At 40.6% G+C, this 25,208-nt stretch overlaps 3 protein-coding genes across 3 annotated transcripts; 2 read left to right on the plus strand and 1 right to left on the minus strand.

Annotated features, from left to right (window-relative positions):
• apof (apolipoprotein F) lies at positions 1 to 1,836 on the plus strand (the record flags this gene model as incomplete). The annotated part of the gene is made up of 1 exon (XM_079218742.1): positions 1 to 1,836. The coding sequence occupies one exon, from the start codon at positions 1 to 3 to the stop codon at positions 1,312 to 1,314; it is 1,314 nt and encodes a 437-aa protein (XP_079074868.1). The 3' UTR covers positions 1,315 to 1,836.
• A 3,917-nt stretch (positions 1,837 to 5,753) lies between these two features.
• Positions 5,754 to 18,837, plus strand: stat2 (signal transducer and activator of transcription 2). The gene is made up of 24 exons (XM_079219007.1): positions 5,754 to 5,892; positions 6,224 to 6,364; positions 6,494 to 6,638; positions 6,725 to 6,820; positions 7,300 to 7,389; positions 7,490 to 7,568; positions 7,725 to 7,804; positions 7,908 to 8,059; positions 8,568 to 8,726; positions 8,822 to 8,911; positions 9,725 to 9,784; positions 9,920 to 9,940; positions 10,058 to 10,151; positions 10,389 to 10,436; positions 10,574 to 10,657; positions 10,828 to 10,926; positions 11,600 to 11,735; positions 12,668 to 12,720; positions 13,873 to 13,958; positions 14,077 to 14,213; positions 14,320 to 14,508; positions 14,727 to 14,781; positions 14,996 to 15,087; positions 17,854 to 18,837. Exons 2-24 carry the CDS (start codon positions 6,234 to 6,236, stop codon positions 18,069 to 18,071), a joined length of 2,394 nt encoding a protein of 797 aa, XP_079075133.1. The 5' UTR covers positions 5,754 to 5,892; positions 6,224 to 6,233; the 3' UTR covers positions 18,072 to 18,837.
• A 3,292-nt stretch (positions 18,838 to 22,129) lies between these two features.
• On the minus strand, positions 22,130 to 23,374 carry gpr84 (G protein-coupled receptor 84; the record flags this gene model as incomplete). Its single annotated transcript, XM_079219020.1, has 1 exon — positions 22,130 to 23,374. The coding sequence occupies one exon, from the start codon at positions 23,372 to 23,374 to the stop codon at positions 22,130 to 22,132; it is 1,245 nt and encodes a 414-aa protein (XP_079075146.1).
• Between the last annotated feature and the right edge of the window lie 1,834 nt (positions 23,375 to 25,208).

Genomic DNA, 25,208 nt, shown 5'->3' on the forward strand with positions numbered 1-25,208 from the left:
ATGATGTCCTCCAAATTGAAGTGGCTGATTGTGATCCAGCTCCTGCTGAATGAACAGGCTTTGTGCAGAATCCCACCTCCTCTGGCGCTGAGAAACACTCTGCTTCCAGGAGCTGACGTCAATGAAGCGGGAGAGGAAACAACCAAACAGGATCATCCGTCTCTCCTGGGACCCAAACTCCAGCACGGTATCCCATCCGCTGTAAACCCTGATCCTGCACAAATAGAGGAGAGAGTTTGCTCTTCCGAAAATATAATATCAGTCCTCAGGGCGAAGCTTCCGCAGCAGATTCAAGATCACCTCCACATTCAGGGGAATGTCAGCTGTGAGGAGCTTCTAGCTGCCAGCACTGTGGACGACCCATCGTCCTCCATGTTCCCCCAGGAGCTCCTGGGTCTCTCTTTGGTGCCTGTGTTGGTGGTGGCAGGCTGTCAACAGGAAGCACAGACCCTGGTGCTCAAGCTGTACGACCTGCTGGGAGTGGCGGACACGGAGGAGCTCCTGATGGAGGTGGAGGGTCTGATAGAGAGGAGGGTGAGCAAGTCTGCATCCACGCCTGCACCTGCATCATCGCCTTCAGGGAGGAGTCAAGCGGGGCGCCACATGGAGGCTGTGATGTTTAACATCCAGCAGCTGACCATGGTGGGAGACGGTTCCACCCAGCATGAAGGCCATTGTGAGGACTGGACCAGGGTGACTGGAACCACACTGGCAGGAACAGCTATGGAAGGAGTCACAGGTGATCTAAAGGAGGCTGTGAGCGCCTGTGAGAGACTGGGAGTCCTGTGTGCTGGTGTGACCAGCAGTGGACCACTCAAACCTGGGAAGTACCAGGGAGTGTTGAAGAAAGGCAGCCACATCTTACCCTCCGAATCCCCAGAGTCTGAATGTTGGATCCGTCAGTGCAGAGTCGAGGAGGATGTTCTGACTGCCGCTGCTTCGGGCCGCCGGGTGAGGCGAAGCTCCCCGAGAAGCTGCATCAACAAAAGCGAGGAGCGTGTGTACAATGTGGTGGAATGGATTCCTGCAGTGAGCACCCTCTACAACCTCGGCACAGCTGTGTATTATGCCTCAGTCAACTGCTCTGAGACGGCCAAGGAGAGAGCGATCCTCAGTGCGGTAGACCTCGGCACAGATGCTCTCATGGTGGCCACAGGGGGGACTGCCGGGGTGGCGGGCTACGCCCTGGGCGCAGGGGTGAAGACCGGTGTGAAAGCGGGCGTCAGGTATCTGCTCAACTCCATGAAGCAGCAGGAGGACGACGTGCTGGTAAACCAGGTCAACTGGGAGGATGGCGTCATCACTGTCCAGTAGACTGAAGGGTCAATACATCAGCCTGTGAAGCTTTAGCAATAAATATCTTCATATTTAGTTTATACATTCAATAATAAAAGACAGTAACACAGGATCCATGTTTTTTTAACTGATACGGTTGATTTGGATTTACCAGGCGTTACATAATCTAGATTATTTGAAAAACAAGATTACGGTACATTTTTGTATTTTCTCAGTGGATTATCAGAATCAAGTTTTGAAATGGGGAAAAAGCTTTTTATTTGTGTGACTACACAAACTTCATTTTACACCGTTTGACACTGATTATTCTATATTGAAGATTTTTGTCATGAAAAATGTACTTGCAAATAAGGTTTAACAAGTTAATTAAGTAAGCTTTTAACCTGTTTTGCTTGTAGAAAAATAGCTAATTTGTGTATAATTGGTCAAATAGTTGAACAATGTATTATTAAGCATTAACTTCTGAAGAACCGGTCTCAGGAAATTAAACCTCCAATCCCTCAAGACTTTAATCCGGTGTCTTTTCTTCCGGTCATTGTCCTTCATCACTCTTGTTATTTTCTTCACTTCCATGAAGACGTTTCTCGGGTCAGTCACATTCTCAGCCCTGGTGTTAATTGCAGGGACAAGAGACTGAAAACTAAGTTTTGTAGTTTTATAAGGTTTTTTTCTTTCTTTAAATGTCAATAAATTGTATATTAAATCTATGTGTGAGCATTCAGTGACTCAGTATGGTAATTGTGCACACTCATTATTTGTATTGTAAATATTGTTTGTATTGTAACAAAGCACAGTTCCAGTTTGGCTGCTTTGGTTTCATGGGCCTTGTTCCTGCTGCTCACTGTCACACTGACATGACTACTTCGAGATTTAAAACAAACAAACAGACATTGTTAATGTTATTACTATCTAGACTACCGTACAATGGCAAGTCACAATTCGGCAGGGAATATTGCCTGTGAATGTCTATTTGAGGCCTATTTGAACCCAGGTGGCTGCCATCTCTCTGTTTAATTTGCATGCTCTCTTTGTTTCTATGTGATTCTTCTCTCAAAGTCCAAAAAGGGGGAAGTTACTTAGTGATGGCGAGATGAAGCTTCCTGAAGCATTAAAGCTTTCCATCCAATTGGTTCGCTCATGTGCCGAAGCTTCATAGAGCTTCATCTGCTCTACTGCGCCACCAAGTGGACAATACATGTAAAACAAGCAGAGTGATCATAACGACACCATGGCTTTGGTGTGTGAAGCTTTAAATTGAATAAATTATGTTTGTGACGCCAATACATCAATTATTAAGTTATTATTATTGTGTCTATCTTTATGATATAATGGCGGGGTCAAAATCAAAACTCGAAACAAATTGAGCGAGGGTTGTGATGTGACTGTGGGTGAGTGGTTAGAATATCCGACTTTCAGTCAGAGCATCGGTGTTTCGAGCCTCGGCTCTGCTAGTCCATGTTGATGAGTACAATTTTTAAGTAAAAATAAGAACTTTTCCACAGTGCTGGGCTTTTTGAGACTATTTCGCCTGCTTTATAAAATACCCTTTCACGGACACACATGAAGCTGGTACAGAGAGGAAGGGGTAAATCCATTGAGTTTCGCTGCCCCTTATATTTCAATTCGCACGGCAAACACACAAACCATTTTCTGAATCAGTCACGTGGTGCGGGCGGCTCGCGAGGCTTCGAATGTCACCACATACGTCATCGAGACAAGCCTCAATACGCGCTTCACCAAAATCTAGCCTCGACACGAAAGGACACATCACTAGAAGTTACGCAAACTCAAAGTGTTTGTTTGCATGTTTATGTGTGTGTTTGTTTTTGTGTGTATGCAGCCTTCTTCTTTTCCAATTCACACCAGGAACAGCACCCGGAACAAAAATAATTACATATGGATAGTTATGTATTTAGTTATCTAAGGAAATTACATGTTCGTAAACGGTGAACTTTGCTCTTTGTACACATATTTACCAGACATATATTTCTACACTTCTCAATCCAAGCTTGATGAATACAAAGTCAGTAGCCCCCAATAAAATATTATGTCGGCAATGAACATGCCGCAACTCTTCAATAGTGGAACAAGATTAGGAACAAACATTGTGCTGTTTAATCAGATCAACCCAGTACAGAACAAATAACAGCCTGCTTCCTGGTAGTGGTTAGGACTTTGATTAAAGGAGCTAGACCAGTTTAAGATATATTAAATAATGTTAAATATTATGTATTTTTGTCTAGAAGGAAGAAAACCTACATTTTAAACTTTTAAATGTGTTTCCCCATCTATCCACAGCACAGAGATCCCAATGTTTGTTTTTGATAGAATCAGGATCGGACCTCCGGGATCTGGGTGAGGTGTACTGTACAACAAACAAAAGGGGATTTAAAGCTGCCATTAGGACTCTGAGATCACAACCGCTGCATTACTTTTGAGAATGTGAATATTTTAACAACCTGACAAGGAGTTTACATTATACAAATTACACTTTGTTGACACTTTGTTGGTATGATAATTTGTATGCTCAATATCCTTAAACTGCCTTTCAAACAATACAAAAGGAAGATTGAGTTTATGGAGAATATTATTGTATTGTTAAATTAGTAATTATGCTGGGAATTAAAATAATTAAATAGTAAGTACTGTATCTGGGGTCAGGTTCTGGTGGGCAACTTCTAAAACAAGACTTTTCTCCAGCCCTATATGATGAAGTGATTAGTTTCTCCCTACCACATCTTTATTTATTTTCTATAATAAATAATTAACTAATTTAAACTAATGTCTGAAATGGTGATACAAGTCTGACATCTACTGGTGAGAGTGGGAACTGAAAGGATGAAGAACAAATGCAACTGTTCCCACAGAGGACGGGTAGTACCAGCTTGGTGGACAACATGCATTCCCAAATAATAACCCTGGAAAGTAAATATTTTTAAGTGTTTATAAAAAAGAAGATTAGATATTTACCTGATATCTATTGTAAAGACACACATTAATACAACATGTTAATATTTACACACATCTTTACAAACGGCTACTTAGTGGTGGTAAGTGATAGATTTTATTTACCGTTTTTTAAGTTTAAGTATGTAATAGTTTATTGTACTTTTTGCTTCCTTCTTTTATTGGAATTTTTCGTACAAATACCAATATTATCAATTAAAACAAACAATGATTTGGAATAGTTTGTTCAGGAATGGAGGACAACAGGAACTAATGTACAGGGCCGCAAGTTATGGTGGGGGCCAAATAAAATAGGAGGTAAACAACTCTTCACCACGTTCTCTCAGAAGAAAGGTGAGCAATAGTTTTGCGCTAGAGTTTGTTTTTGGAATTTGTCCGACAGCTGGGAAGCCAGCCTGGAAGGGAGGTTGAGAACTCCCTCTTCCTGTGTGATAATGATGAACCTCCCATAACAAAGAGATATGTGTGTAGAAGTTTGATAAGTGCAGCTGGCATGCTAAAGATAAGAGAAGATATGAAATGACCTTGGGTGAAAGCATGGGAGCCCTTAAGCTACAGTTAGTGTGTGTTATATTTCCTTGTGTAACAGCGCTTCCAAGTGAGTAAAATTGTAACTTAATACAGTTTTTTGTTTATACCTAATCAGAGACCCCCAAGTGAGTAAAATTGTAACTTAATACTGTTTTTTATTTATAACTAATCAGAGACTCTAGAAAGTAATGGTACCAAAGTAATGGTTTTGAGTCGGCTACACTGCCAGGTGTTTATATTTCCACCTCTCCACTAGATCTGTGCAAAAAATATATTCAGATGTTCAGATCGTCAACAAATCTTCCAAAAGCTTTGCTTCCCTTGTTGATTCTGAAGTATATACATAATGCATAGGTGAAGAAACCGTTAAGGTGAAATGAAGAAGTGGAGGATATTTATTTCTCAAACCAATGGGGGCATATAACTGTGTGTGAGTTTAAGTGGCTGCAATGGTTACATATTAGGCTACACACTAAATAATACAATTATATTCCAGTCTTGTTCACTGATCTTTCAGGTTTTTAAAGGAAAGGCTCCTCGGGCACAGCAATCCGTGCTCCGCCCTTGAGTGCGTCACACGCTCGCTGCGTCACTTTCACAACATCATTTCTCGGGAAATGTTTTATCCAGGACCGTAAGTTTCTATTTTGCTGACCACGCCCCTCACGACAGATTGACGTGAAAAATGTACCAATAGCAAGCGCGGATCTGTGAGCGGCTCGACCAATGAGCTGTCAGCTCTGCGCTCACTAGGAAACAGTTTGACCCAATCCGGGCATTTCAGCTCCGACGTGCTTTAACGGCAATTGTTTTAGAGCCAAAATGGCGCCCATGGTTAGTTTGAGGAGAACCAATTGGGAGGGATAAGCAGATATCCAATGAAACAGACAACTAAGTAAAAACATATCAAGGAAATAACACGCTGTGACTGCTCGGCAGTTGTTTTGTTTTAGTAACGTCGAGCAACGGCTGCAACTCACGTTAGCTGTTACGGAAGAAACACGAGATAGCAATGCGCCTGTCTTAAGTGACCAGTTAGCTGACGTTAGTTACGAAGATATTTCTAAGTGGACTCTGACAGACAGCATATAAAGTGAGGTAAGCGAACTTGTCGTTACTAATGGGCCCTTTCTACGCTGCTGACTGACAGTTCGTTCAAAACAAGCTAACGTAACATACAAATTAAGTAGCGTTATACTCGGCCTCAACCTCCGAATGGCGTTTTCAAAAAGATAATAAACACAATTTGTAGGCGATAAGTCACATGTTTACAGTCATAAAACGTTAGTTGTCAGTCACAGGGTTTGCACATAACTCCTTCAACTTTTGATGACGGACTTGTTTGAACCTGCCCCTTTTTAAATGCAATGACGCTGTCTTTTAATGCACACGCATTTAACGTGGCTCTCTGTTTGTGTGCATGTTATAGTTTCTTTAGGATGGCTCAGTGGAACCGACTGACGGACCTGCCTGCTCCTTACACACAGCAGCTGCACGAGCTCTACGACAAGGATGCTCTGCCTATGGATGTGAGGCACTACCTGTCAGCCTGGCTAGAGAAGCAGGAGTGGTAAGGCAGCACTCTCATCTCTTTTGCCCCTGATATCATTCAACCCATATTATACCATTCAAAGATTACAGTAAATTAGCATGTTTGTAAAACGTGTGCTATTTGTATCTGGTTGATTTTGTTCTTTAGGGAACGAGCAGCACGGGACCGTGATTTGGCCATGGCGCTGTTCCAGGTCCTGCTGGAGAATCTGGATATACAACACAGCCGCTTTGTCCAGGAGGAGTCTTTCTTGATGCAGCACAACATTAAACGCTATAAACAGAACTTTCAGGTTTGTCTGGGTGGTATTAAGGGAATCTTTTCCATAATGATGTCTTCGACTCGGATATCCATCTGATCTCTCTCTCCTTGCAGCAGAGATACCAAGAGGAGCCGTGTGTCTTGGCAAAAACAATCCTATGGTTTTTGGAAAAAGAGAAGGATATCCTGCAAAGTGCTGATCTGGTTGAGCAGGTTAGGGCAACATTTCATCAATGTATTGTGACGTAGATGAGTAGATGCTGACACCCTGCTGCTTATGGAACATTTCAATGAACTGCATATGCACTCGTAACAACTGCACACATAGTGCACAAGAAAAAAAACATTGCAGTTGTCACAGGATATTTTATACAAACTTAACAAGTTGTCATGTTTTGGCTGTTGACTCAAAGGCCAGCCACTAAGGGTGGATTTGCTGTGTGTACTGTTACTTAATTAATTAAGTTTATAAGGATATGTTCAAGGTGTCCAATGAGAATTTCCGTTATAGATTTTGTTTGCATTCAGTTCTGAAAAAAATTATTGCCAGGTATTTAAAAAGTGTCACATGTACGGAAAACAAACTTCAGGACTCAGTGTGTGGTTTTCCACCAAAATATTAGATATTGTAATTAACTGCCACTTTCACTCAGACTCTATACCTGCTCGTCCTGCTCCTTTGCTTTTCTCAGGTCGAGTTCCTGCATGTAGAAGAAGCCATGGAGACAAGGAGCCAGCAGGACCTTGAACGTAAAATGGCTGGCCTTCGGAATGACGTGCAGGTGAAGATTATGTTGCTTTATGCCATTTGTTTTGTGCTTTGTAATTTAAAGATATCACAGTTAATTCATTATTGTTGTTCTTGGGACTTTTGGGATATAGTGCATGGAACATACAATGTTTTGTCTGGAGGAGCAGCAAGACGAGTTTGATTTTAAATACCAAACTTATAAAATGGAAGGTAAGCAGATTCAAAAGTTCTGATTAAATTTCCATGCTGTGACAATGTTCTCTTAAGATGAGTAATAAAGTGCCTGAATCACAGCTATATGTTCTCTTTTGTTTTGTTTTTGTCTTATATGGAAACGGTGATCCCTCTGTGGAAACGTTTATGCAGCTGTGGTAGATGAGGCGGTGAAGAAGGACCAAAATAAAGTTTTTCAGTTACTTATCAACAGACTGAATGAATGTAAAAAGGTACACTATTCGCAATTAACACCTTCATCTCTCCTTAGTCCAATTCTTTTCCTAATTAAAAAACAATAATAATATTTTTTGTGTCATACAATTATCTTCTTAGAGCACACTGTCGGACCTCAATAAGCTCCTCGACAAGACTGATCACCTGGTCGATATATTGGTGAAAAAGGAGCTGGTGGAGTGGCAGAGGAGGCAGCAGAAGGCCTGCATTGGTGCTCCAGACAATGTGTTTCTGGATCAGCTAGAGAAGGGGTATGTTCATCTCCACCTGCTTCACACAGTTTGGATCTTTAAGGTTGACTGTAACAGTTATATCAATGATCCTTTGTAAATGAAGTGCAAGGCTGAAGAAATAATGACTGTTTTCTAGGTGGATTTTGAGACTTTCCTGATCTCACCGCTATTATTATCACATTCGTTGTAGGGCTCTTCTCGACTAAAGAAATTCCTAGTCGGGGAACACTCAGAAAGATTTTTTCGCCTAATCAATTACTTGATTTACTCGAGAGATCTGTAAAACTGAGTTCCTCTACAAAGAATCAAACAAAGCATCACTTTAAAACCTGTGTTAACCAGAGATGTGCTCACGTTCAAGTTTCTTGGAAATATGTTGATTAGCATGACTAAGACCGAAAGGCGAGGCGGGGGCAGCTCTAAGTCATGGTCTTTGTCAATTTGTCTGTGTTTTTTTTCCTTTTCTTCTTTTTCTTAAGACTTGTGTGGACATCATCACTTTTGCTCTTTCCCTCTTGTTTTGTAGGTTCACCTGTGTGGCAGTGTGTCTGTTCCAGGTGCGGGAGTTTCTTGGTAAGCTGGAGGAGCTGGTAGGAAAAGTGTCCTATGAAAACGACCCGGTGAAGGCCCAAAAACCCACAATGCAGAAGAGAACAGATACTCTTCTAAAAGACTTACTCAAGAGGTCTCTCTTTTAGGACACACTTTTGTACACATTCTTGCTCTCGTGTGATTTCCTTGTTAAATTTCCTGACATTATTGTCTAACTGTTTCTTGAAGTTCCTTTGTGGTGGAGACTCAGCCCTCTATGCCTCAGGGTAAAGGACCCCTGGTGCTGCGCACAAACGTCCAGTTCTCTGTCAAGACCAGGTCAGTGTGCCACTCCAGGAAATCACTACAATGCTGTGTATTCATTTAAATGTACTTTTAGTAAATGTTTGACTTAATCTATTTACATGTACAGACTTTTCTTCAGTACATTCCGACCAATGCCTTCATTGTGTTGTGGTAATCGGCATCAGTTTTCAGAACTACATATGCAGTTATTAGTACGCTAGTTGTGCATGTTGGACCACTGACATGAAGCGCCTTTTTGAAAGAGCGCTATCTACCTGTACCAAAACAAAAGGTTGCAATGGAGCTAAACCCACCTAAACTCAGTTTACTGGCTGTAGTGGGGTTTCATTCACCACATAAACATTACAGCAATTCTGATCTCATATGAACACAATGACCATGAGAACAATTATCATTTAATGCTTTTCTTCAAAGCCGTCTGTTATCCTTTTCCGAAATGTGACTTATTATTATTATTATTATTATTATTATTATTATTATTATTATTATTATCTTCAAGGCAGGATGAGTAGGAGTGTGAGGGTGTCTGTATTTGCAGATAATACTGCCTGTATTATATTGAACAACGAAGCGACCAGGTGTCAGAAGCTCAGTTTTTTTATTTGTATATTATAAACAAGGCGAAACGTCAAAAAAACAAAGCTTGTCCCAAAACAGGAGAGAATCTGGGTTTGGCTTCAACCCACTAGCGCACACCCTACCCTAGTCAGGGGGCGTGTGCTTCTGGTGTCCTTGAGCCAAGAAAGAGAGTTAAAAAACTGTCAACTCCTACTCATTCAGACTTTTAATTTTTCTAAAATCTTGCCCCTGATTTAATATTTCCAGGCTTCTGGTTAAGTTCCCTGAGCTGAACCACTCAATGAAAGTGAATGTGTCTATGGACAGGTGAGGTCCTCATTTACTTTGAGTTACTTTCATCACACACACAACAAACCTGCAACTTTAACATCTGACAAAAGATGTAGATGTTTTGTTGCAACCCTGTGGTCACTGCTCTGTTTTTCTCACTTTTTAAATTAGGGAGGCTCCTCAGATCAAAGGGTGAGTATTTGTTTTGCATAACTTTAACTTTCATATGAAGTGGCATTTCAAGGAGAACTGTTTTAAACTTTTGCATTTGATATGAATTTGTTTTTACAAAACCTTGTATGTCTGCAGATATCGGCGTTTTAATGTCCTTGGGACCAAAAGCAAGGCTTTGAACATGGCAGAGAGCCAGAATGGAGGCATGGTAGCAGACTTCAGGCATCTTGTGAGTGATGAGGATTTAAAAAGAGAATAAATATTAAATGACAATGGATAAAATCAACAATAAGTTAAAAAGCCTTTAATAATTGCGATATCTGAAGGATAAATACATAACTGACATTTTCAAGTGCACGCATAAAGGAGTCTACAGAAGCTAAACTGTAGTGATTAAGACAAAACATTTAAATTACAGGTGGAAATATTTTAGTTTGATTTATTTTGTACTCTTATTTGTCTGTAGACTCTGAAGGAGCAGAAGTCTGGAGGTGGCGGTAAAGGAGTCAGTGATGTGAGTAGACGTTAGCAATCCTGAATTACATTACATTGAATATATCTGTGCTTACAGTTTAACTCAAGTCATAATTCAAGGAGATGTGAACAACCAAATAATGATGTGTTTGTGTGTGTGTTTTTTGGTGTTGACAGATTTCTCTCAGTGTTACAGAGGAGCTGCACATCATCTACTTTGACACTGTCTTTGAGATGAAAGGCGTGTCGGTTGAGTTGCAGGTGGAGTTTCTTCTGCTTCTTTTCTTGTTATACGGCTGGCTTTATACAAATACTAACAATTACCTTCATGTGCTCTGTCTACAAATGAAGTATTATGTCCTTGTTTTTATTCTCTTGAGTATGGAAATATGACCTAAATAAAGGTTAGCGTTCCCTGTCACCCAATTTAGGCCTCCTCAATCCCGGTGGTCATCATCTCTAACTCCAGCCAGCAGCAGAGTGCCTGGGCGTCTGTCCTCTGGTTCAACCTGCTCAGTGTGGACACAAAGGTGAGATGGAGCTGTAGCCGCCAGCGGGTCCCTAGCGACCGAAGATCAAGGGGCTAGCTAGGAAGAGACGAGATATTATGACAAGTAGCGGGTAGATATTAGACCGGAAAAGGACCAGGTGGGAGACAATCTGCGAAGCAGCTACTTACTTTAGGAAAACTGGCGTGAACTGGTGTACGTGATGAAAGTGATGTGCCTGGGCACTAGTTACGAGAAATATTAGCTATGGGGATGGACTAAGGGGTTGGACGGTGGGCCGCACCTAAACCAAATCTTACGTTATAAATACTATGTCTGTTTGTTTGTTTGTTTGTTTGTGGTCGTGAGTTGTGGTAGGAGTTGTTGTCGCTGATACTTGCCCCAACTCGGTTTATTTGTGGTCTGTGTGTTACAAATAAATCTATGTGAATTGAACTCTGATCCAACCTCTCTTGTGTTCTGTGGGTGTTTGATTACTGAGATCCCGTTTGTGAGTTCCTGTGGCGCCTCACCAGCAGTCAGATAGGAGATAGCTACTAAGTTTATACAGCATCAGGTTTTAAGAAGATTATTCATCATCGATCCATAAAAAGAAATCAGCCACAACAACACCATGAAGCATGTTGCAGTGCTATGAGAAGACATTAGAGATGTATTGTGTATATATTTGTTAATGTGCGTCTGTTTTCTCCAGGATGTCGTGTTCTTCGCCAACTCTCCTGCCGCTACTTGGCCACAGTTTGGAGAAATGTTGAGCTGGCAGTTTCTCTCTGCCACTAAACGTGGTCTGGATGAGGATCAGCTGGAAATGATCGCACACAGACTCTTTGGTAAATGCTGCTTCGATATTCTGCTTCAGTTGCTTGCCTTTGCATATTTTCAATGTTGTTCTGTCTAAAAATAGGACTGAATTTGTTAATCAACCACTATATCAGGAAACACCTTGGTTACTTCAATGCACCTGTAAGACTTTATAAAGATGAAAAAAATAACTCAAGCCTCAGCAAAACTTCTAAGCTCCAGAGGCATTGATATAAAAACGTTGAATTACTGTTTGGACCTTTTTGGATGCCATGTGGAAGGATAGACATTATTTAACCCCACAAATCCCTTCATCAGTTTCTCAGGGTTTTATATTTTATCTATCCAGTTTCTCATAAGAACAGAGCGGATCATACATATTGTGTCTCTAATAATTTGGGATGATGGTAAATTGGTACTCTTTTACCATTTTTACCCAGATCAAACAAAAAGGATGGCCAAAACTTTAAAAAAATGTATATAGTTTTTATTTCATCATTTAGAGCAGGGGTCGGCAACCTGCGGCTCTTTAGCACCTCTGTTGCGGCTCCCTGAGGATTTTTTTTCTTTCTTTCTTTCTTTTTTGCCAGACTGTCATGTCAAATAGCTTTTGCGGCTCCAGACAAAAAAGAAATTGGTGGAAAAAAGGGCAAAATAGCTCTTTGGATAGGAAAGGTTGCTGACCCCTGATTTAGAGCAACCACTTGAAGTGAAAGAAGACACATTAGAAAAAATCTCAAAAGTGGTTTTGCAACTTTATCATATTTACAACAGCTGTTTGTGTTAAGAGTATCTTTAAAATAATGATGACACCCAGCAGGACTTATTGATTTGTATTATATTATGATCAAAAGGATTGCCCACTATAATTCAGTGTATTTCATGGCTTGTATGCATGTTTTATTTGTGATGATGTCAGTTAGTGAGAGTATAATGCTTCATTTATTTTCCATCCCTCCAGGAAAGCAGCAGAAATATGACACCTGCAAAGTGGCTTGGTCAAAATTTAGCAAGGTAAGAATACTGAATCCTAGTTTATGTTTTTCAGCATGGTTTAAGGGATTAGCATTAACCCTAATCACTTGACTCATAATATCTCAATTAGGGTGATCCCCAGACTTTTCCTCTATTGCCACCATCAGGTCAAAATGTCAGTTTGTTGGTTTATGACCAAATACCTAAAGAAATGAATGAATAGGGTCATGAATAGGTCTTGTTTGCCTCCTCGGACCGTGACCTCCAGCATTCACTGGGGCGTTTTGCAGCCGAGTGTGAAGCGGCAGGGATGAGAGTTAGCACCTCCAAATCTGAGGCCATGGTGCTCTGCCGGAAACCGGTGGATTGCTCCCTCCAGGTGGGGACAAACTGCCTACCCCAAGCGAAGGAGTTCAAGTATCTTGGGGTCTTGTTCACGAGTGAGGGTAAGGTGGAGCGGGAGATCGACAGGCGGATCGGTGCGGCTGCAGCAGTAAAACAGGCGCTGTACCGGTCCGTCCTGGTGAAGAGGGAGCTGACCCGGAAGGCGAAGCTCTCCATTTACTGGTCGGTCTACGTTCCAACCCTCACCTATGAATGACCTATGGTCACGAACTCTGGGTCGTGACCGAAAGAACGAGATCTCGGATACAAGGGGCCGAAATGAGCTTGAGCTTTCCACGCTGGAGGGATTATATCTCCCGGCTGGCCTTGGAACGCCTCGGGATCCCCCAGAATGAGCTGGAAAGTGTTGCGGGTGAGAGGGAAGCCTGGGTCGGCCTGCTGAACCTGCTGCCACCGCGACCCGACCCCGGATAAGCGGCTGTTAATGGATGGATGGATGGATGGATGGATGGATGGATGAATGAATACCCATCATGTATTTTCTGTTTCATGCTAATATGTATGTAAGCTATTCAACAAGTAAACATGATAACAGGATAAACATTACCTGCTAAACCTCAACATGTTAACAAGGTGACAATATTAGCTGACAGTCCCTTCCATATCCACCACTATCATGTTTTACATTTCATTCAATGTGACTCATTAGTTGTGCACCTCAACTTTTATCCATCGTACAATTTCTGTTCCTTTACAATGAGCATTACAGCGTGACGGTAGATGTTCATTGTTGATGAATACACTGTAGGTGTGAATTGATGACCTTTTACACACCCTTTGTTCCAGGAAAATACTCCTGACACTTTCTGGGTGTGGTTTGATGGCATCTTGGTGATGGTGAAAACATACCTTGAAGACCTGTGGAGGGATGGGTAGGTTTTAGTGCAATCAGGGTCTAAAGAGAAGCAGTTGAGCTAAAGTCTTTTAATTACTAGAAAATGGGAGAAGTTTCTTGTTTTATGTAAGACTTTTTTTTTTTTTGCACTGTAGCCTCATCATGGGGTTTGTGAACAAAGGCAAAGAGAAGTCCCTCCTGAAGAAGAAGCAGAGAGGGACGTTCTTGTTGCGCTTCAGTGAAAGTATCAATGGGGGAATCACCTTCTCCTGGGTGGAAATCACCATAACTGGTGAGATATTTTTGATTTCCAATTGATCCTAAAATATAGTTTCAAATTGTTCTATGGTAGACAAATCTAGTATCAACATCACATACTATCATCCTGTCTATTGTAGGTGAGCCGGAAGTGAAGACAGTCCAGCCCTTCACCAAGGTCGACCTCAGCCAGATTCCCTTCCATGAAATCATCAGGAATTTCCAGATCTTAGAAGCTGAAAATATCCCAGAAAATCCTCTTGTCTACCTGTATCCAAACATCCCTAAAGACGAGGCGTTCAGAAAATACTACTCTGAGAAGAGTGGAAGTAAGGGCAACAAATGTTTTGCTTGTACTTTTTACTTGCTGCTTAAATATTTTTAGAAACCAAATTTGCCCAAAACACACCTCATATTCCGTTTGCTGTTTTGGTTAATGCTATGTGAATGGTGTTCTGCCTTTCAGTATTCATGAGTACAATTACAATGTATTGATAGTGTTGGGGATGAATATGACACATTTATTTCTCAACTCATTCTCTTTCAGGTGACAGTCCTTACAAAAAGTACATCAAAACCAAGCTGATGTTTGTTTCAAAGGAGTAAGTGTATTATTATTTTTCTCCAGACTGGTTTACAGCAACTTGCTTTTTATAATAATACTTAATCGTCCTTTATATTCTAAATGTGCTTTTTATACAGAAACAACTACAAACCAAAAAAGGACTTGCTTCATCTGAGAAGTAGTGTTCCCATCCCCTTTTTTGTCATGAGCAACTGGTTGTAATGACTGTTTGTTTGTTATTGGTCATGTAGGAACACACTGGGGGCTAGGTCACCCAAGTCCTCTGACATGGCACAGGGTGAAGGCTTGGAACCAATGAATGCCCTGTGTGGAGAGGCAGCTGGTGAGTCATGGGCTCTCCTTGCTGCCCCATCCAGCTGAAAACCTCACCCAAACAAATCACTCTCCTTTCGTCACAGAGCTCTGGGTTTGCTCTCTATATTTTGATCCTGCACTGTGGGAAATCATTGGGGAAGATGCTGTCTAGCTAGATGTCAAGCGACAGCTATGAAACTGAACTAACTTATACGCCGTGGGGCTGTGGGCTGCTTCTACTGCATGCACATGTACAGTAGTCTGCTCTACTGAACATATTGTCTAACAATGATTTGCGCAAAACTGTTCATAACACATTTATTTAGTTGTTTATAGCTTTTTGATTCTACCTTCTGATGCTTGCATTCTTAAACACTTTGCTTGGTGTATGTGTTAACATCGATGGAAATACGTTCTAAAAATAAAAACAGTACATAGCCATAGGTTAAACAATACCAACAGTAATGCTTAATTATGAAATAAAAAATTATATGGCTGTACTATTATTGTTTAATTAAAAAATATATTATCACTAGGGGTAATTGTGGCAGCAATAGCATTTAATCTCACAGTCTTCAAGCTGCAGATCTATATACCAATTTGGTGAAAGCAAAAGTTCGGGAAATTTGGGAGATTTAAATGGTAAAATCCACCTACCAGCCCCTCTAAAACTCACTAATTATAAAAATGATATTTCTTTTCTTAAATCCGTACAAAATCCAACGTGTTTCTTATCCTATTTGACGGAGACCGGCTAGCTGATTCCCTGATGCCGGTCTTTGAGCTAAGCTTAAGATGTTTGCTGTTGGCTTATATTTAATGGACAGATATGAGTGGTATCAATCTTCTCATTTAACTTTCTGACAGAAAGTGAGTAAGTATTAATGCTGAACTATTCTTTTATGAATTACAAAAGGCAATAAGTCATTTTAATTGAGATATTTAAACAAACCAAGTGTATCAGATATCGTGAGAGAACTTGAATAAATTGATGAGCTGAAAGAAAAATGCATACAATTCACGAGAATCTTGTGCAAAATCAAATCCTACAGCATCAGTCTATACTTTCTTTTCTCCTGTTGGTGGGTTGCATAGCACATCACAGTTTTGTGAAAGCAGTATTACAAATATATAGAACTGTCTCAGAAAATTAGAATATTGTGATAAAGTTCTTTATTTTCTGTAATGCAATTTAAAAAAACAAAAATGTCATGCATTCTGGATTCATTACAAATCAACTGAAATATTGCAAGCCTTTTATTGTTTTAATATTGCTGATTATGGCTTACAGCTTAAGAAAACTCAAAAATCCTATCTCAAAAAATTAGAATATCATGAAAAAGTATACTAGTAGGGTATTCAACTAATCACTTGAATCGTCTAACTAAGTTGAAACACCTGCAAGGGTTTCCTGAGCCTTGAAAAACACTCAGCTTAGTTCAGTAAACTAAATCACAAGTATGGAGAAGACCGCTGATCTGACTTCTGTCCAGAGGACCATCATTGACACCCTCCATCAGGAGGGTAAGACACAAAAAGAAATTTCTCAAAGAGCAAGCTGTTCACAGAGTGCAGTTTCAAAGCACATACACAAAAAGTCTGTTGGAAGGGGGAAATGTGGCAGGAAACGCTGCACAACCAAGAGAGATGCCCGCAGCCTTAACAGCATTGTGAAGAAGAGTCGCTTCCAGAATTTGGGGGAGCTTCAAAGACAGTGGACTGAAGCTGGAGTCCAGGTATCAAAAGCCACTGTTCACAGACGTGTCCGGGAAATGGGCTACAATAGCCGTATTCCCATGGTCAAGCCACTTCTGAACTCAAGACAACAGAAGAAGCGTCTGACTTGGGCTATGGAAAAGAAGCACTGGACAGTTGCAGAGTGGTCCAAAGTCCTCTTTTCAGACGAAAGCAAGTGTTGTATTTCATTTGGAAGTCAAGGCGCCAGAGTCTGGAGAAAGGCTGGAGAGGCGCAAAATCCAAGTTGCTTGAAATCCAGTGTGAAGTTCCCACAGTCAGTGATGGTTTGGGGTGCCATGTCAGCTGCTGGTGTTGGTCCACTGTGTTTCATCAAGTCCAGAGTAAATGCAGCTGTGTACCAAGAGATTTTAGAGCACTATATGCTTCTGTCTGCAGAAAAGCTCTATGGAGATGAGGATTTCATTTTCCAGCATGATCTGGCACCTGCCCACAGTACCAAAACCACCAGTAACTGGTGTACTGACCATGGCATTACTGTCCTCGATTGGCCTGCCAATTCCCCTGACCTGAACCCCATAGAGAGGGTGTGGGGTATTGTGAAGAAGAAGCTGAAAGACACCAGACCTAACAATGCAAATGAGCTAAAGGCCGCTATTGAAGCATCCTGGACATCCATACAGCCTCAGCAATGCCACAGACTGATTGCCTCCATGCCACGCCGCATTGATGCAGTAATCCATGCAAAAGGATTCCCAACCAAGTACTGAGTGCATTAATGGACATTTTCAAATGTTTGATTTTGTTTTGCTGTTATAAATCTTTTTTTTTTACTTTGTCTGAGGAAATGTTCTAATTTTTTGAAATAGGATTTTTGAGTTTTCTTAAGCCATAATCAGCAATATTAAAACAATAAAAGGCTTGCAATATTTCAGTTGATTTGTAATGAATCCAGAATGCATGACTTTTTTTTTTTTAAATTGCATTACAGAAAATAAAGAACTTTATCACAATATTCTAATTTTCTGAGACAGTCCTGTATAACACAACCACGGCAGTAGAAACATTATCTTTCTCTTGTCCCTTTCTCTGCTCTCAGAACAAAACGGGAGTCCTCCCTCACCTCTGGAAACGTACCACACTGACCCCATGCTGTCTGAGTCCTTTGAAGCCATAGACGATGAGTTACTGAGGTATGTCAACAACCCCAACATCTTTGATGACGACATCTTGCAAGATGAGCCGGGGCTGCCTGTTTTCGGTCTTCCAGGATTTAACTGCCTGCCCCCACAATCCTGTGGAAGCATTTTCCAATAAGCCTCTGTTGTGTATATTTAACCAAACCACCGTATTATTCATTGTCCGCTTTACTTTTAGCTACTGACATTACAAATCTACTGTGAACATAATTGTTTGCAACTTTAATCTGAAATACTTGATGGCCCCTTTGTTAATTAATATTTTTGCTTTTTCAATCAGCATTTGATTGCATCTGTGCACTTTGAAATCATTAGAACGTTATAATTACATTTCATCATGTTTTATTATTATAAATAATGAGACCATTTGAAGACACAAAAGAGAGATCATTGAATTAGCTTGACTAATATCCACTCCATTAGTGTCCCAGGCACCTGTACTAGACACCACAACTATCATACAGCTGTTACTTTAAGATAAGACATCTAAGAAATTATATAAAACTGACCATGTAAGCAGAGTACGTTGCGCAAACTGCACATAATTTATTGTTCCAATGTTGGTTGTGAGTCCCTTTGTGGTTGCTTTATTGTTGCCACCTGCAGCTTTTGATACCTTGTTCTGACAAATGGCACTTCCTCCCTTTTTAAGTTATATGCTTTTTTATGAACCTGCTCATTCAAATCCAAATTAAACTGTCTCACCAATAAAAGGGAAATTATTGATATGATGTTTCATTGATAACTGAAATGTTGTAATTTAACTTTGAGAAATAGTTTGTATATCATGTTCACATTATCGTGTTGTTAATTCAACTGTAACACCAAACTTGTATACAAAAAAGGCATTCATTGTTTAAATAAAACCAAAATATGCAGCTCTACTGAGATTTGAAGTTCTCTCATAACTCTTAAATAAACCAAGTCTCAGCAAACCATCATGATAACCAGTATTGAGTAACATTAGGTTAGTGACGTTAGCTGACGGTGAAACGCGGACAACTACAAGCAGAGTACCAGATACATTTCTCAGGAGTTTGAAAACAGAACAAGATCTAAAAAGTCAGTGAGTACTAAACATCCATCGCCAGGTGGCCAGACACAACTTTAAACTTGCAATTTGTCTGTGTAACGTTAAGTTGTCAATTCTTGCTAGCTAACTATTGTGTCAGCTGGCAGTTGTGGTAAACTATCAGTTGTTGGCTGGTTGGTGGGTTAAGCTTTATCAGTAATCAGTAATGTTATTAAGTTACCTCTCGTTGCAAGCGAGCAGTACCCCAAGTCATTTATTTCATGTGGCTTCGAGGGGCTGAAAGTGTGTAACGTTAGCTAGCTAGATTGTGTTTTGCCTTTGCTGTGCTAGAACTTAAGTATAAGTATCTTTGACAACAGTGGCAACAATGGCGTGTTGTGTTTCTATTTTTGAAGCCACCAACCGCTTTGTTTTCTATGTGTGAAACAAGCGTTACAACCTTGAGGTTCTCTTGTGTTAGTCTTAAAAGATAAATCACATCTTGTGAGGGTGGAGTGTGGACAAGACGATGATTGCTATTTCCCTTTGTCGGTAATGTCAATAAGTGCATTTCTTGACACAACTCAAACATGCACAAGCACACACTCCACCCACATGTCATACTAAAGACCAGATCACATGAACACCTTATACCTTTTAGTCTTGTACTATCATCAGCATGTGTCAGCCCCTGCCTATCTCACTGTACAAGTGTGGCTTTGCCAGCTATTTGTCCCTGAAGGTGTCACAGAAACGTGGGTGTGGCAGATTACTGGATGCAGAGCACCTGGGGGGTATTCTTCATACCTGGCTAAACAAAGTCAAGTAAATGTCCTAATCTCCATCTTAAATTAGCGAGATGATTGACATCAGGCTATCTGGGTTTCTTCACGGCTGATCCGCGCTGAAACGGTCTCGTTAATTCTAGCCAGACGTCAGTCATCTGGATAAATGCGCGCGCCCGCTCCTCTTCAGAAGGGATAATAATGGAGCACTGACACCACGATGTTCTAACAGTACAGTGGCAAATAAACTCAGAGGAACCTCTTTTTATTTCTCTAATGAGAAGCAGTAGATGATCATGAAGGCATATGAGGAAGTCAATACCGTAATCATTCACAGCAAACGCGTTGCGAATATTCCAACGTTTTTGCAACATTGTTGCCGTGAACGCAACTTTAACAGCCCCCCCGCTGCGAGACATAAGCGTCGCAAATATATCAGACAAGTTAAATGCGTCAGTGCTGGGAAAATGTATCGGCTAATTTGAAGTGCTTCATCACCCAAATCAATCAGATTATATTTACGAATACATATATACTTATGAGGATATATGTACTGTATGCACGTATGAATCATGTACTATATATGTGTATATGAGTTTGAATATGTGTATGGGCGGATTAGTATGTATGTATTATTCATAATCAGAAATTCAATCAATTGAAGCAGTGAAAATAAATTATGTGTGATTCTCTGTATTCTCATCACGATCACCTTAATCATGTTCTACAATAATGATATGTATGGTGTACTAATAACACTGTCATATAATTATGAGTGCTTTCAACACATCCATACGTTTCTTAAGAGCTAAATAAACTTAAGAACAGCGGCATGCAGCGGCTGATAGTCTGTGTCTGAGAGACCGGCGATCAGCTGCGCCTGTGGTGATCAATGTCCGCGGCTCGAGAAGCTCTCGTAAATAAATTATTTCTTGCCGGCAAAATCTATATCGCCGTGTACAGGAAGTCATGATGATGTAAAGGATGGATCCTGGCGATCTGAAAGCACTCTCTCCCTATAAAACTAATATAACTAATATCGCTCCTTCATCAATGAGGGAGTGAGCTGCCTTTTGTCCGGTGGGAGTGTCCAGCTTATCCAGTGAATTTCAGTAAGCCTGCCCGGGAGCAGGTTTAAATTTTTGGATGTGTTGCTATGGTGATTTATCTAAGCTTGCTTTGAGAAACCTAGAAAGCCTGACCTACGTCATCTTATCCTGACAATTAGCCCGCTAACTCAGTATACGAAACCAGGTACGAGAAATAGGGCCCTGGTACGAGAAATAGGGCCCTGGTACGAGAAATAGGGCCCTGGTCCTGGAGCACCTAGGGAATAAAAACCCTCCTCCACTGTTGGTCTGGTCTCTCTCCGGCTTGCATGGACTGCCGGCTAATGCCCGGTTATGTCTTGGTTTGGTCTTCCTTTGTTTTCGCTGACAACACCCCACACCTCAAGCATTCACGTTTACATCACTAATGTTACTGACTGACACACTTCACAATGGTAGTCTTTTCTTAATAATAAATACCTTTTAATTTATCGTCATCCACTTTCATTTCCCATATTTGTCATCGCCTGAGAGCCGGGTTGTGACAGGTAATACACAGTTACAAGTTCCAGAATTACTGACATGTTCTGTTACAAAAGAATATCCTGTGCTGATTTTGTAACACAAGTGGTTTCTCATATGATGTAATAGACACTTAGTGGGGATGGTTGGCTAATTCAACATTCTGAATGCAACTCTGGGGATTATGGATTACACAATATAATTGATTCCATGCATGAAATAAACGCAAAGTAATACTGTACATTATTGTCAAAAAACAAACAAGAGTATAGTAAAACATGGAGGTTGTGAAATAATAGAGCCTGGAATTTTGGTCATTCAATTTAACTAGGGCTGCATTAATCTGACTTCCATTCCCGATATCGATACCTGAGCTTTGGGTATCAGCATGTCGAGTACCAATACTGGTACCAGTGCTTAATTATAAAGCTGTATGCCTCACTGTGTGGAAGTGACTGGTATCATTATTTTACAGCATGTGTAAGGCAACATCAGGCTTGACTTAAACATTGCTTTCCAAACTTTTTGTAAAACAAAATGTAACAAATAAATCCATAAACATACATTTGCTGAATTGTTATTTATTAAAAAAAAATTGTATCCAATACCAGATTTCCACATATCACCAATATCTGAGCTATTGAGTTAGCATCCGACTAATATCCAGTCAGTATTGGTGAATCTCTAAATGCAACATAAATGTAACAAAGAAAAGCAACCTTCAAGTTGAGAGCGGTGGAATGTAAGATGCACTATGTCTGTGTTGTTATAAGAGAATAATATTATACTGGGTTCAAGCTCCAGGAGTTTAGGATCTCAGAGGTGACCACCAGGTCCAGAGGCAGGTAAATGGTGCAACAGCCCTGTTGAGCAACACACCGTAGGCCTGTCGAAACTGCCGGTTCATGACAGCATAGAGCACAGGGTTGATACAGCTGTTCAGCCACGAGAGGTTTGCACAAAACATGTGCAGTACTTGCGGGGCGCGGTTATGTTTGTCGGCTATGTTAAGCAACATGAAGGGGACAAAACAGAACACAAAACACAGAAAAACAATTAAGCACATACGTGTTACACGCTTGAATTCATCTTCATCATCTCCTGAAGTTCCTGAGCGGGAAGAGGGTGCTGCAGTGGTGGGAGCAGGTGTGGATACAGGTGATGCCTGAACGATATCAGGGGGAGACTTGATGGCTGATGAACTTAGGGCCATGGCTGACCTCTGGACAGATTCTGAAGATTTTTCACAGGTCATCTCATCCGTATGTTTGCCTATCTCCTGGCTGCTTATCTCACTGCTACATGTCTTTGCCATGCCACTCTCAACTCCACTATCATCAGTCCCTTGTGCTAAAGAAGATGGTTTCTTTCTGGAGGACCGACGGCTTGGCCTGTAGCGCAGCAGAGCCTGTGCGGCAACCTGGACACGTCTGTAGATGAGGAGGTAGAAAACACCAACACAGCCCAAACCAACAAAAAAGTAGACAAAGAGAAGGATGGTGCTGTAGGGACGACCCCTGGTGCGATGGAAGCTGCATGTGCACACCTGTGGCACAAACACATAAACGGGCCAGAGTGGGGCAAAGCTGGCCAGGCCCAGTACCCACGCTGAGATCAGGAGTGAAATAAGACCACGGCCAGAGAAGACACAGTCAAACACGGCCCTTCTTGTGACCAGGAGATATCGGCTTACTGCCACCAGACAGAGGCTGATAATGGAGACAGCATTGGAGACGAAGAGGAGCAGTCCGAAGATACGGCACCAGAGCTGACCACTGCGCCATCTGAGGTGTAGATAGGAGTCCACTGAAATGGGCTGCAATATGGTGCAGTACAGGAGATCAGCGACAGCCAGGTTGACGATGAGCACATTGAAGCGAGTCCTCAGACGTGGGTCTAAGGCGAAAGCCAGAATGGTCATCAGGTTGCCCACCGTACCGATGACGGTCACAGCACATCCCCACAGCACTACGAAGTACCGGTAATGGACGACTGAAGGACTGTAGCAGGAGAAGAGGTCATCTTCTGTTTGGTTTGTGTGGTTCATCAGCATTCTGTCAACTAACAGGATTCAGAATGAAGGTTAGCTTTTTTGCAATATACTGCCGGAAAGTTAAACTCATATCGAAACCCAGCCCCCTCTTTGCGGTATCAATAGTGCCACTGGTGAAAGGGGAAGTTAAAGATGGTCGAGACAGTTCAACACTTCCTTTTGAACAAAGATTTGTATCTGACAGTTGTATTATGTTTTTGTGAGCCGGTTTAAGGATAATTTTCAAGTTTTTTTCCTGCAGTTTTAGGATAATTGATTGTTATGTCATTTACAACTGAAATACATTGTCTGCCAAGTACAAATACATCTTTATTAGCCATTATGAGGCATTCTATGGTTAGGCTGAATTCCCCATATTATGACTCAAACAATGAAATATTGCATACAGTAAAGCAGGCGTGTAATGTTAAAAAGACAATCATTTTACATTGATAACAAATACATTAATTTCTCACCCTAAGATCTGAAGATTTCTACCAGTCTCTGCAGTGATCTGGTGCACTGACTGTCTGTCTTCCTGCTGGTGTTACATGTTATGTGATTCTCTTCATTGCTCAAGTTCCCTCTCCATAATGAAATGGTAATATTACCCGTGGGGTTTTCCAGTTCATGTTTAAATTAGGTAAGCAATATCTTATGTAGTTCCAAAAACTTTTTTCTAATGGAATAACCAAATGTTGAAAAAATGTATTGTATTAGGTTTTTTTTTAGTTTTTTTTTACATTTAGATTATATTTTACATAAATGTAAAATCTAAATATGTGTATATATATACATATATATATATATATATATATATATATATATATATATATATATATATATATGTATGTATATATATATATATATATATATATATATATATATATACACACACACATATGTACATATATGTATGTATATAACAATCTTTACTTAAACTACTCAACAATGCTTGTGACACATTTATGAAAGTGAAACAAGTTTGTGTTTGTGGTCAGGTCAAGTGTATTTGTGGAAGCAAATATCACACAGGCCTAGCATATAGGCCATTCTGAAACATTACATTAATGTTTTAACTCCTCGTGTTTTTGGTCACTGTAAGGGACTGTGAGCATTATGTAATTCCTATAGCAGAATATCTGCTGCTAATATACAGTTATTGTAATCATACAGTCCATACAGGCCTTATCCATCTGTGCTGTTGGAACTGCTCCATTAAGACACAGACCTTTCTGCTCTCTGGTGGTCGGGTGCAGTTGACAAAACATGACTCACAATTTTAATTAAATCATTTCCATAGAAATAGATCTGTATGGAGACACATACAGTCATTTTATTATTGTGATTGTCACATGGTTATTGTGGGTTATTAGGGAAATAATCTAGGGATTCCTCAGGAAACCATTTGAGTGATGACAGTTTGACAGATGACAGATGACACATTAACTAAAGTTACACTGAAGATAATAGAGTACATTGTTTTGTTTTTTGGCACATTGTTTTTCTTAAATTATTCTTTTCACATGCATTGTATTTCCCATGGCAAACATGGATAGTGCTCCAGTGGGAATTACTTCTTCACTGCAACTGCGATGACGAATAAATGATGAACATATGAGACTTAATGCTTTAAGACACAATCTTTACAATTCTCCTGCTGCACCTGGACTTCCTGTTTCTGTCACATGGGTAAAAATAGACCATTCTGCACCAGTTAAACTGTGAAATTCTCGACAAACTTCAAATGCAGAACAAGTACTTTGTCAGTGACTAATTCATTTCCACAAATCTAAAATTATAGGCTAGGTGTTGTCAGTCGAATTAAGCTGAGATGAGAATTTAAACGGACACA

Source organism: Taurulus bubalis, assembly GCF_910589615.1.
Source record: "Taurulus bubalis genome assembly, chromosome: 5".
Lineage (NCBI taxonomy): Eukaryota > Metazoa > Chordata > Actinopteri > Perciformes > Cottidae > Taurulus > Taurulus bubalis.